This window comes from Lupinus angustifolius, chromosome LG08 (genome assembly GCF_001865875.1).
Source record: "Lupinus angustifolius cultivar Tanjil chromosome LG08, LupAngTanjil_v1.0, whole genome shotgun sequence".
In the NCBI taxonomy this organism is placed as follows: domain Eukaryota; kingdom Viridiplantae; phylum Streptophyta; class Magnoliopsida; order Fabales; family Fabaceae; genus Lupinus; species Lupinus angustifolius.
The window spans coordinates 7,151,214-7,163,470 of NC_032016.1; the positions used below are offsets into that span (position 1 = coordinate 7,151,214).

Below are 12,257 nucleotides of genomic sequence, written 5' to 3' on the forward strand. Positions count from 1 at the left end.
AATATATAGATTTAATATGTATATATTGATAGTATAAATGTTTTTATACTGTCAGCAGATTATTCACCATTGATTTATTAACCACTACTGATTCTCAAACAAAAGTAATACAAATCAACAATGGATAAAATACTAACAGTATAAATACTTTACACTATTGGTGCACAGATTCTAAAATATTATGTGTATATATGCCAGTATAAGAGATACTCTATCTATTTACAAAACATATATAAACTACATACAATTGACTTCATGCACCAATATTTGTATCAATATGTCCAGTAGCAAATAATACTTTTATTCGTATTTACGTCTCACACATTATTTTATAACTTATTACAATTTTTTTATAAAATAAAAACAACATATACATTTTTTCCATAATAACAAACATCATTTTTATTCTTATTTAGGTCTCATAATATCTACTTTTTTTTCCAAAATATTTATCTATCTCCTTACTTTTCTTTAAGAACAACCACTATAGAACATAGGTACACCTAGCCAACAAGCAACAGCATTCCAATCCAAATAGAGCAAGAAGCAGGACATGGACATGAGAGAAAAAATATGGAAATCATTTTCTTGGTCTTGCACACAAAACCATAACCCATTGGACAATAGATAATTCCTAGTTGACAAATTCGTTATTTCATTATCTTTATATGATATTTTTTACTTATTAATCTCAACCATTCTCTCTTTTTTATCTATAAATCAAAGATCATGATAGAATGTTGCATTACCACTATATGGGTGCAGAACTTGTCAAAAAAGTGTAAAAGAGCCAGCCATATTTGCGGATGACTCCCCAAATATTCCACTACTAAAAGATGAAGTTGAGATTAATTTGATGATTTATAATTATTTTTATTTAAAAATAATTAAAGCTTACATCATCACAAATTTTGTAAGACCATATGTAAAGGTGGCAAAAAATTTCACAATCCATTTAAATTCATTTGTTAGAGTTAATTGATTTAAAAGTGTTGATAATGTATGAATTTGAATCCATCCATTATATCTAATGGATATCCATAGATATAGCCATTTAGATAGATATCCATATATATATCCATTTGGATGGATATCCAATCCATCCAAAAAAATAAAAACAAAAATATTTTTTCCCATTAAAGAACATACAGACTAAGGATGTAAGCGGTTTCGGTTTAAACCGTGAAACCGATGGAATCAAATTGAACCAAACCACAAAATGTGGTTCGGTTTCGTTGTTCGGTTCGGTTAATTTTTTAAGGAACTGCTTATGTTCAGTTCGGTTTATGGTTTTAGAAATTTAGGAACCGTTGAAACCGAACCAAACCGCATATTAAAGAAATATATACAAGGGATTAGGAAATAATGTTTTATTATTGTTTAAATTCTTCAACCAATTTTCTAGCTTAAATTTTTGTGTGAGTTGTAATGTTATATATGTTACTAAATTATTATTAAGTTAGTATAATATATGTTATTAGTTACTAAATTGTTTCCTAGTGTCTTATGATTTGAAACATATTTACAACTTTTGTGATATTGAGTTTGAAACTAACATATATCATATATTATTACACATGTTTTGTTACATGTGTTACTAATTATGAAACGTAAGGTTATAAATGTAACTATTATATATTTTACTAATTTATATATATGTTATTAATCATGAATTTTATTGTTATATATGATTCATAATTTTTATGATAGTAGTAGTAATGTTTATCCTTTTATGGATAAACAATATCTCTTATAATGCATTTTGAATATTCAATTCATAGAATATTTTTTATAAAAAAAAGTAAATGGAAAAACCTTGGAACCGAACCGAACCATTCAAGAGCGGTTCAGTTCGGTTCTTATAGTTAAATCTGCGGTTAATCGAGCGAAACTGAAACATATGCTTTTTATCGGTTTGATCATTAAAATGCACCAAAACCGAACCGAACTGAATTTTTACACCCTTAATACAGACTCAACTCTGATATACAAACACAACGTGCGAAATATAAACTAATGTTATTAATATCGTATCGATCACCACATCGGTCAGAGTACTGGTATGATGGTTCAACCAATTCATCAACCAATAGTTCATTAATTAAAACACATACATGTGAAGTTAAATATACATATTTTGTATACTAATATTAAAATGTTGAAAAATAAATAAAGAAGTTAATAACTATTTTTATTTATATCACTTGTTAAAAATGTATGTTGTAGACCATGTTTTAGATGTATAAAAAATGTAGTAGTTTTGTGTTTGGTCATTCATACCAATATTTTGGTAAAAATATATCAATTTCATTAAAAAAAAATTAAATGAAACCAGCTGTATGAACAGTACAGTTCAATTGAAAACTGGCTAGTATGACCAATTTTCACCGATATAATTGCATAATCAATATAAACATTGTAACGTAGTGATATTGAGATCGATTCACGGTTGGACCGACTAACATGAACCAATTTTGATATCATTGATATAAATTACTCTCTTTCTAACTTTTTTATCAAAACATTCTTTCAAAAAATTTCAATAAAGATTGATATAACATTTTGTATCATGATTGAACACAAGAAAAAATGTATGATTGCATAATTTCTGACCTCACCTACACTGTTGACTTTTAGAGCTTGAAGTAAATTTAAATAATGAGATTATTTTAAAATGTTTTAAAAAAACACTTTTTAAAAATATTTTTTAGATTGATTTTTAAAAGTGCTTTATTAAATAATATGTTTTAAAATGTTTTTTTCCTTCAAAAATTGATTTAGTTCAAATTAAAAAAATATGGATTGGATATTCATCCATCCAATTTATTAAAATGGATATATGGATAGAATGAATGGATTGAAATCCATTATATATGAATGGATTCAATAGTTTAGAATTGTGATTTTATGAATTGGTGGATAGCTTTGCATCCATCCTTTATGACTCAAATTCATATCCATCCAAATTCATATTCATTCAAATCCATTCAATTGTCACCCTCAGTCACATTTAGAATTCCCCATATTTGACACCAATCGTTATATTAAAGTTTATATTATTTTTACACTTCACAGTTCTTTAGGTATGAAAAAATCTATTAATCATCTACTTTAGTACACGTAGTGTTGAGTCAAACCAAATGCTCAAATGATTTGCAAAAATTTCAACTCTCCCTCGGTTTACCAACTCAAGCTTGAAAGAGCAATACGTCGATTGGGTCTAACAGCATTATAAGTCGAAAATTCAGCCGCGTGTGAAAATTACACATTGCACTAAAATGCAATCGCACCTTCTTCCCATTTTCCACCAATTTGAAGCACCCAACGCGCATACTCAAAAGCCAAAGAAAGTCTCATCAATTTCATAATCACGATATGAGGATTACATGTCTCATTTTTTTCTATGTCATTGTGTTTCAATCCAATTGAAAGTTATCATTTATTTAAAAATAAAAATAAAAAATATAAAGTAACTTTAGTATATTATCTAGTGTGATTTGATTGACTTGATATATAATGATATAATTTTGTAGGGACAGATCTTGTTTCCACTTTCACATGCTCCTTCTATATTCTATTCATTAATCAAACATTCTTGACTCTTTCCTAAGAAAATTCTCTTCTCCTATATAAACACACATTCACATACATCATTCTACAGAAACCAAACTCTCAAACCAAAGAACCTCCACTTATTCTTCTCTCTTTTCCTCATACTCTAATACCCATTTTCTCTTCCACAAAAAAGTTACTAACTTTTCTAGTTTCACGTGATGGGCAATTACATTTCATGCACCTTCATACCTCCTTTGACGAAGAACACAAAAGCTGCAAGGGTGATCTTCCCCACCGGTGAAGTTAAACAATTCAAGGAGATTGTAAAAGTTGCGGAACTCATGTTAGAGCTCCCAAACTATTTCTTATCAAACTCTCGTTCTCTTCACGTTGGTCGAAGGTTCCATGCTCTTGGTGCTGATGATGAGTTAGAATTTGGAAACGTTTATATTTTCTTTCCAATAAGGCGATTCAACTCTTTTGTCACGGCTGCTGACGTGGCAGTGCTCTTGATGGCTGCAAATTCCGCCGCCAAGAGGATATCCGGCAGAAAGACACGTGTTCAGCCCGATAATGGCGGCGGAGAGCAGCCACAAGTAGAGGAGAGTTTGCAAGAGAACAACAAAAACGGAGTTGCAAGGTTGAGCTTAGAAGGAGTGGAGTCAATAGGGTTTCATAATAGGTTAAGTTATTGTAGATCAAGGAAGCCAGTGTTGGAAACTATAAATGAGGAATCTATTAAAATAAGAGGGAGAATTCAATGTTAGATGTTAGTGTGATAGATTCTTGATGTCAATTATTTTGTGCTCCTAGAAAAAACTTTAGGTTAAAGAGGGATATGGTAGCTAGATTTATATAACACGTCCAAAATTATCCAAAGTGGTGGCTTGCTATAGTATCAAATTAATTTTTACAAATTTGAGTGGATAGAAATCATAGAATCATAGCTACTGATTTTTATTTTTAGCTGCAATGAATAACATGAGATTTGGATGGTAAGATATATTTGTTTTTTTTTACAAGGATGTACTTGGTTTTTATTTGATTCTCGCTTCCTTTTTTTCTTAGAAAAATAAATAAAATTGAGAGGGGTCTTCCTTAATTGACCACTAATAGTTCACCACTAATGGATATTTCTCGGTACTCACTCTTTTGCCTTGATATTTAAGAACACATATTCAACCGCGTTTATGTGGTGAACGCTGTTAAATGTAAGGTGGAAAATAATTAACAACGCTTATTGGAAAAAACGCTGTTAAATATGTTATATTTAACGACACTTATTGAAGCAAGCGCTGTTAAAAATCATACTTCATATATTTAACATTACTTCTTCAATAAAAGTTGTTAAATGTGTTATCTTTAACAACATTTCTTCAATAAACGTTGTTAGATGTCATACTTCATATATTTAACTTTAACAATATTTCTTCAATAAGTGTAGTTAAATGCTTGTTTTAGTGAGCGTGAACTTTTCAAATTTAAAAATAAAACCTCACACAATAATATATATCACTCAATTTATTATTTCTCTTATTTTTCTTCTTCTACATAAGTTACATTTTTTTTCTTTTGTTTTTAGTTTCTCTCTTCAAGCAAGTTATCGATTTTTTGTTTTTCTCTTCAAGCATAAGATAAACCGTTATCTTATTTTAGCTCATTTATTTCTCTATTCACTAACGGTGTGATCTTTATTTGTTGTGAAGTTATGCAGTTATGGTGAATTTATTAATTTTTTGTTTTTTGTCTTCAAGCATAAGGTAAATCGTTATCTTATTTTAGCTTATTTATTTCTCTCTTCACTAATAGTGTGATCTTTATTTGTTGTGAAAGTATACAGTTATGTGTTCTAGGTTTTTGGATATGGTGAACATTGAAGGAGAAATAATAAACAATTTGTGTAAGATCTATTACTCATATGCTATTTTATAATATTAGAATTTGTTAAGGTTGAATGTAATTGAAGTCGTTACTGATTTAACAAATCTATTGTAAATGTGGTGGAATTGGACATGTTTGTCATGTGTTTAATAGAATGTCTGTGAGAGATGTTGTCTTATTTAGAAAGTAGACATTTAACAGCGTTTGCTTTAGTGAGCGCTGTCAAATGTCTACTTTATATAGGGATATAAAAACGTTGTTGAATATAATCTTATGTACTAATGCGCTCACATAGAAAGCGTCACAAAAACACTGTTAAATGACTATTTTAAACGTTGTTGTTTTGTTATTTTAACGTAGTGAATGAACTAATTCCTTTTAAGGTGTGTAACTGATCATTTTAACAAACATTACTTACAAAAATTGAACGTTTAATCTTTTAATTATCATATAATTTAACGAAGTCTTACATTACTAATATATTTTGAGAGTAGCATTCCTTAACTACAAAGAGTAGTCCTCTTATTTACAAATAGATATAAGGATTCATGGTTATTAACAGGTTTGTCAATTTCACATACTGACTTATAATTAATTTTTTATTTAAATCAATATAAATAGAAATAGTGATAAAATTTTAGAATAATACAAATCAAATGAATTGAAATAATACTTATTCTGCGGGGATCACTTCATCTATCCTATAATGAGTGACACTTCATATATCATAAGCTACAAATAAAAAAAAATACTCAAAAATTAAATTTTAACTTAAATACATATTTTTTATCTAATCACAAAGTCATGGTATACAAAGTGATAATCATTGTAGAACAATATATATGCACTCCTTAGAGTCAACTTATTATATCATGCCAAAGATATATGAATTCAAACTTCTCCTTACCAAAAGTCGTTGAAATAGTGATATAAGTTATGCTAGATTTTCATAAAGACTAAAAATTCAATTTCTAATAGTTAAACTTATTGAGACGTGAAATCTTAAATAATTTAGTTGATTGCCTTAGGTTGAGTTTGGTTGCGCAGAGTTAGAGAAGAAAGAAAATAGGGAGAGAGAAGTAGAAGAGGAATGAGGAGTTTCTCCCTATTGGTTGAGAGGGGAGAAAGAAGGGAGAGAAGAAAAAAGTGGGTGAGCCCATAAATTCCCCTCCTCCACTTATGAGGAGAAAATGAGAAGAGAAATAGAGACTTTAGTCACAAATCATATCAATTAAAAATACAATAAAATTTATAATTTAAAATTGTAACATTTATTTTTAATTAATAATAAAACAACATTTTTCTGTCTCATTTCTTTATTCTATAGACATTTTTGTAATTTGAACCACAACATTATCACTTTCTTTTCATTTTCTATCTAACTAAACAAAAGAGAAAGATAAGAAAATATTTATTTCTATTCATTTTCTCTCTTTCTTCTTTTATACCAAACATTACAAAAATTTACTCTATTTCTCTTCTTTCTCACATTTTTTTCTTTCTCCCTTATTTAGTGAAGGATACCCATGTAAAAAACTCTATAAGTTAGATAAATATAATATATTTGACTATTTAAAGATTTAAAGGCATACGAAAACCGGAACTAAAAAACAAAAGACGACCGAGAAGGAGAAACTAAGGTAACACAATAAACAGTTGAAAACGTTTGGGGTTTAAACTTGAAAGAGGTTCCGCCATTTCCATATCCAAACCAAAGTACACGTAATTCTCATCCCTTTCCGGTTCATGCTTCTTTTCTCAACAACAATAATACCCTTCTAACCCTCTCATAATAATTGCATCAAATCCTCAAACCCATAAAACTAGTTTCTCAACACACAGAATAACATAAACAGTCACAGATCCAATTTTCTCTTCAAAAATTTCACATTTCTTCAAAAAAATTCCAATAACCGACAAAACCCTAGTACTGATAACACTCTCTCCTCTGATCCGCACCGTTTTGCAATGTATTCATATCTGGGTCTGTTTCTGTGCATTCTTCTTGTGTGCTGTTCTGTGACTCCATTTTCTATAATTGGGTCACGGCGTTCGATCCTTCGAGAGGTTAGCAACAATGAAAAAAGTGATCATCCTGATTATGCCGTTGAGCTGAATGCCACCAATTTCGTTGATGTTCTTAAAGATACCCCAGCTACTTTTGCTGTTGTTGAATTTTTTGCCCATTGGTTAGTCATCATAATTTCTATATTTTTTTTCCTCGTTTTTATGTGCTTTTACACGTTCAGTTGATTGATTTCTCTACTGCGTATTGAAAAGTTCGGTTTTTTATGGATTATATTTAAATTATAGGATTATATCTGACAAGAAAGTTGGAACTGTAGAATTCATATTTCATACTTCATAGTATAGAGCATTACAAGGCTTTTGGGAAATTTGGTTGACTGGTTTGTTGTGTTTGCTTTTTTAAGGTGAGGTTTTGTTTTCTAGTTTAAGTATTAAAATTAATTCAGTTATAGGCGATTCAAGCTGTAGGTAAATATTCGAGAGAGCTAATCGTTTATGTGATCGAGGGTGCTTGCTATGAGTGTTGAAGGGGAAAATGGAACTATAGTTTGAGACTTTACTTGAAAATGGCCCTTTTGTTATTCCATTCAATGTATGTCACTCTCCTTTACACCTTTGTATGTTTAAGGAGCATTTTATTTCTGGATTCTGATATTTCGCGTCCTATTTAAGACGCTAATCCACTAACAAAATTGAAAGGAAAAATATTTTGTGCTTTTCTGCCATAGGTAGATATAAAAATGAAATTCGTATAACAAATTCTATTTTCCCTTGTGTCCCTTAATTTTCTGTCAGGTGCCCTGCTTGCCGGAATTATAAGGTATTGTTTTCTCAAAAGTAATTAAACTTTTGGGCTTATTCAATGAATATTTTAACTCACTATTATCATCTCACTGGATTTATATTGCAGCCTCACTATGAAAAGGTTGCAAGATTATTTAATGGACCTGATGCAGTGCATCCAGGAATTATATTAATGACAAGGGTAGATTGTGCATCTAAGGTATGTGCATTATCTATTTTTTTTCACCATATGTGGTTTAGAGTTTATAAAAAAACATGCCTTGGTGATTGGTATCTCTTTGTTCACTTTTTCGGAAGCACAGATAAATAATAAACTCTGTGATAAATTTTCTGTGGGTCATTATCCTATGCTCTTTTGGGGCCACCCTCCTAAGTTTGTTGGTGGTAGTTGGGAACCTAAACAAGAGAAAAGTGATATATCTGTGATCGATGATGCACGCACTGCTGATCGGTTGCTTAATTGGATCAACAAGCAATTAGGCAGGTATGAGGTATACATACATTTATTGTTAGCGTGGTTAAGATATTGTATCTGGACATTTTATAAGCTAGATATTGCGTTTGAATTTAGAATAGCAACATTGTGGACTTGTGTATTACAAATTAAGCAGGAAGGAAAACTCAAAGTACTAAGTGCAAGAGTGTTGAATTATGAGGAAACATTTCAGTTGCATCTGATGGAAACAGAAATTATCATATATTTTGCTTAAACTTGACGTAAATTTAGCTTGATCTTATTTTCTTGTCCGTAACTTATATTGTTCAAAACTTACAGTTCATTTGGCCTGGATGATCAAAAGTTTGGAAATGAGCACCTTTCATCCAATATATCTGACTTTGGACAGGTCCTTTTCTATGCTTGTCATATACATGATTTCCTTGTTTTTTATATATGCAAATATTGACATTTGTCTTTCATGACTTGGAAAGATTGTAAAAGCTATCTATGATGTTGAAGAGGCAACTTCTACAGCTTTTGACATCATCTTAGGGCACAAGGTAGCTTATCAATTCTCCCTGACCGTTCTTGTTTTGTTCTCATTCTTTTGGATGATAGAATACATACTTTCTGTTTGACAGATGATAAAACCAGAAAGTCGTGTTTCACTTATAAAGTTTCTTCAGCTTCTTGTTGCTCATCATCCTTCTATGAGGTAATGAACCTCTTAAAGGCTCCTTTTTTCCGTGTATGCTCAGTATTTAGTGTCAAAATTTTTGTGTGTTCTGGCTCGTTTGTTTCAGATGCCGGAAGGGTTCTGCCAAATTACTCATGAGCTTTGATGACTTGTACCCAACAGATTTTTGGTCTACTAATGAGCAGGAAATTGATGAGGTTTCACTTAGCAACTTACAGATTTGTGGAAAAGATGTACCTCGTGGACAATGGGTAAGATCTCAATTCTCGTATTTCTTTGTGTCTGAGTCTGAGGATTTCTTATCGTCTTGTAATTTTCTCCCTTCTTTTCTAATATTATTTTTTATAAAGGAAGATCTGAATAGTCAATACTCACATTTAACTTTTTGACCACTTCCATAAAGCACTTTCGCTTGGCTTTTGTATAAAGTATTTGTATTGTCTATAATGTGCACAACACTTCAAACTCATTTTGTATGGATGTTTTCTTTTGGTTACTGTAATCAGATGAATCTTTGAAAGATCTATTCATAGCAGCCAGAACTAATTAACAATTTTTATCTGAAAGTTACCATATTATGTTAATTTTACTAGAATTTTGAATTACTGAGAGTCTGAGAGTAATATTCTATTGCTTGTTATGATGTATTTGTCAGCAGGCTTCATATTTTTCTATTTTTTTTATAGAAAAATATAAAAAATTATTCTCCCATGTCAACAAACTTCAATATTTTATATAGTATGTGTGTGTGTACGCCATGATTTATTCTCAATACTTGCATAAGGATTTTTGTAATCTTTGCACAAAGTTACAGAGAAATGCATAAAAACAGTCCAAATTCGTTGTATATCAGTAGCAGAAATTATAATAAACAACCACAAGAAGCCAAAACATACTTCCTTATCATGTAACAAACATATGGGGAAATACAGAGTACAGACAGCACTCTCTTAATCAGTGAACATGGTTGAATTTCTTTATACGGAATTTTATGTTCTTAGTATAAGAAGGTTCTTGATTATTTTGATTTACTTTGCTTTTCTTTTGTAGATTTTCTGCCGCGGCAGTAAAAATGATACCAGAGGCTTTAGGTAATGCTTCCCTTCCAGGTTTTTTCTAGTTCCACGTTCAATTATCATGTTCAACTTTAATATTACTTGCCCTCAATGAGTAGTTTCAGTCTTGTGTCACTTGTCGATATTCTGAGATGTTAATATTTTGAATATACCAAAGATGGAGCTTCATTCATCTAAAGTGAAACTTAGGTTCTGCAATGATTGCAAACCATATCTAATGACAACATAAACAGTATACCCTTTCTTATCTTTCTCTCTCCACTTTTCCAGCTGTGGTTTATGGGTTCTTCTGCATTCATTGTCTGTGAGGATTGAAGATGGAGAGAGCCAGTTTGCATTTAATGCAACATGTGATTTTGTTTACAACTTCTTCATCTGTGAGGAATGCCGGCAGCATTTTTACAAGATGTGTTCGAGGTAAGGGAACTTAGAATTTTTAATGTGAATATCATTCAATTCTAATATTGAAATTATTTTTCAGCGTTTCTAGTACTTTCCACAAAGCTCAAGACTACGCTCTCTGGTTGTGGAGTACCCATAATCAGGTGAATGACAGGTTGAGTAAAGAAGAAGCATCTTTAGGTACTGGCGATCCTGAATTCCCAAAGACAATTTGGCCTCCGAAGCAGCTTTGCCCTTCCTGTTACCTAGGCTATGACTATAGGAACAAGAAAATTGAATGGAACCAGGATGAGGTCTATAAGTTTTTGACTAATTATTACGGAAAAACTCTCGCTTCTCTGTACAGGGACAAGAATATTGTTGGAAATGACAGAACTGATGGAGGAGCTGAAGATTTAATAGTTGAAGCAACTAATGCAGTTGTGGTGCCTCTGGGAGCTGCATTGGCAATTGCTATTGCTAGCTGTGCTTTCGGAGCACTTGCTTGTTACTGGCGTTCACAGCAAAAGAGTCGGAAGTATTTCCGCCACCCACACTCTTCAAAGAGCATATGATAAATAGGGTGGTAATGAAATTTTTTCAAAATTAACTATTGACTGAGTCCTGAAGAAAATTAGTTGGGGTACAAGGAGAGATAGATTATATTCTTTAGGTGTTGAGATGCTTATTTATTTGTTTGTTTGATGTTTCAGACCAAGGAGAACATGAAAGTAGGAATAGCATACAAGTATACATAGAGGCCTATGAGGTGCATAGCAGTTTTAGTAGGCATCCAATTAATGTTCCAATGAGCATTGCTCAGGCCCTTAGTAGAATTGTACAGAACATAATTCTTGCTCCTAGAGATCATTACTGATCTGTAGCACTTTCTTTTTTGGGTTGAACTTACATCTAGTATAGCACATGACATGCAGCAACATTTTTTGCTCTGTAATTTTGGGTTGTTTTTAATTTTTTAAAGTAACTGGATAAACTATAAGCATGAATTACATTATGTATGGTTCAGTTTTTTACCAAATATGTTAATGAAATAACAGTAGCCTATGGTAGACTGTCATTTGGTGGGAAAGAACATGTTAAATTGCTTCAAAAGTTTTACTGAAATATTAAGTGGTCAAAGTAATTTGCCCAGTTTAGTGGTGCAACCACATGATAATTACCATTTTGAATTTTGGTTCAACTGCTAAGAATTTTGAGTCTTGTATTGGTTTAGGCGTTCATCCTAAATTATGACATGTGATCAACATATAACTATGCTACAGTGCCTAGAAGTGGCCGTATAAAGTAGAGGGTGGTAAGGTCTGATTAGCAAGTTATCACATGGTAAGGGTATGAGATTCATTTATGGTTTGTTTGTGAGTTTGATTTTGAAGAG

General features: G+C 31.2%; 2 protein-coding genes across 4 annotated transcripts; both read left to right on the top strand.

Moving 5' to 3' along the window:
• On the top strand, window positions 3,652–4,477 carry LOC109353614. Its single transcript, XM_019595947.1, has one exon. The coding sequence runs from the start codon at window positions 3,774–3,776 to the stop codon at window positions 4,320–4,322; it is 549 nt and encodes a 182-aa protein (XP_019451492.1). The 5' UTR covers window positions 3,652–3,773; the 3' UTR covers window positions 4,323–4,477.
• On the top strand, window positions 7,049–11,892 carry LOC109353288 (sulfhydryl oxidase 2-like). 3 transcript variants are annotated; one of them, XM_019595499.1, is made up of 12 exons: window positions 7,049–7,625; window positions 8,260–8,284; window positions 8,375–8,467; window positions 8,571–8,752; window positions 9,044–9,113; window positions 9,199–9,267; window positions 9,349–9,422; window positions 9,511–9,655; window positions 10,455–10,495; window positions 10,751–10,897; window positions 10,962–11,447; window positions 11,575–11,892. In XM_019595499.1, the coding sequence occupies exons 1-11, from the start codon at window positions 7,405–7,407 to the stop codon at window positions 11,434–11,436; spliced, it is 1,542 nt and encodes a 513-aa protein (XP_019451044.1). In that variant the 5' UTR covers window positions 7,049–7,404; the 3' UTR covers window positions 11,437–11,447; window positions 11,575–11,892. The 3 variants fall into 3 exon arrangements, with proteins under 3 accessions (XP_019451044.1, XP_019451043.1, XP_019451045.1); XM_019595498.1 differs by having other exon boundaries at window positions 10,962–11,892; XM_019595500.1 differs by lacking the exon at window positions 7,049–7,625 and adding an exon at window positions 7,665–8,060 and having other exon boundaries at window positions 10,962–11,892.

Coding starts and splice junctions, on each gene's coding strand:
- LOC109353614 (XM_019595947.1), top strand. CDS start 3,774: ATGGGCAATTACATTTCATGCACCTTCATACCTCCTTTGACGAAGAAC.
- LOC109353288 (XM_019595498.1), top strand. CDS start 7,405: ATGTATTCATATCTGGGTCTGTTTCTGTGCATTCTTCTTGTGTGCTGT. Junction 10,496..10,750: donor AATGATACCAGAGGCTTTAG/GTAATGCTTCCC, acceptor CCACTTTTCCAG/CTGTGGTTTATGGGTTCTTC. Junction 10,898..10,961: donor TTTTACAAGATGTGTTCGAG/GTAAGGGAACTT, acceptor ATTATTTTTCAG/CGTTTCTAGTACTTTCCACA.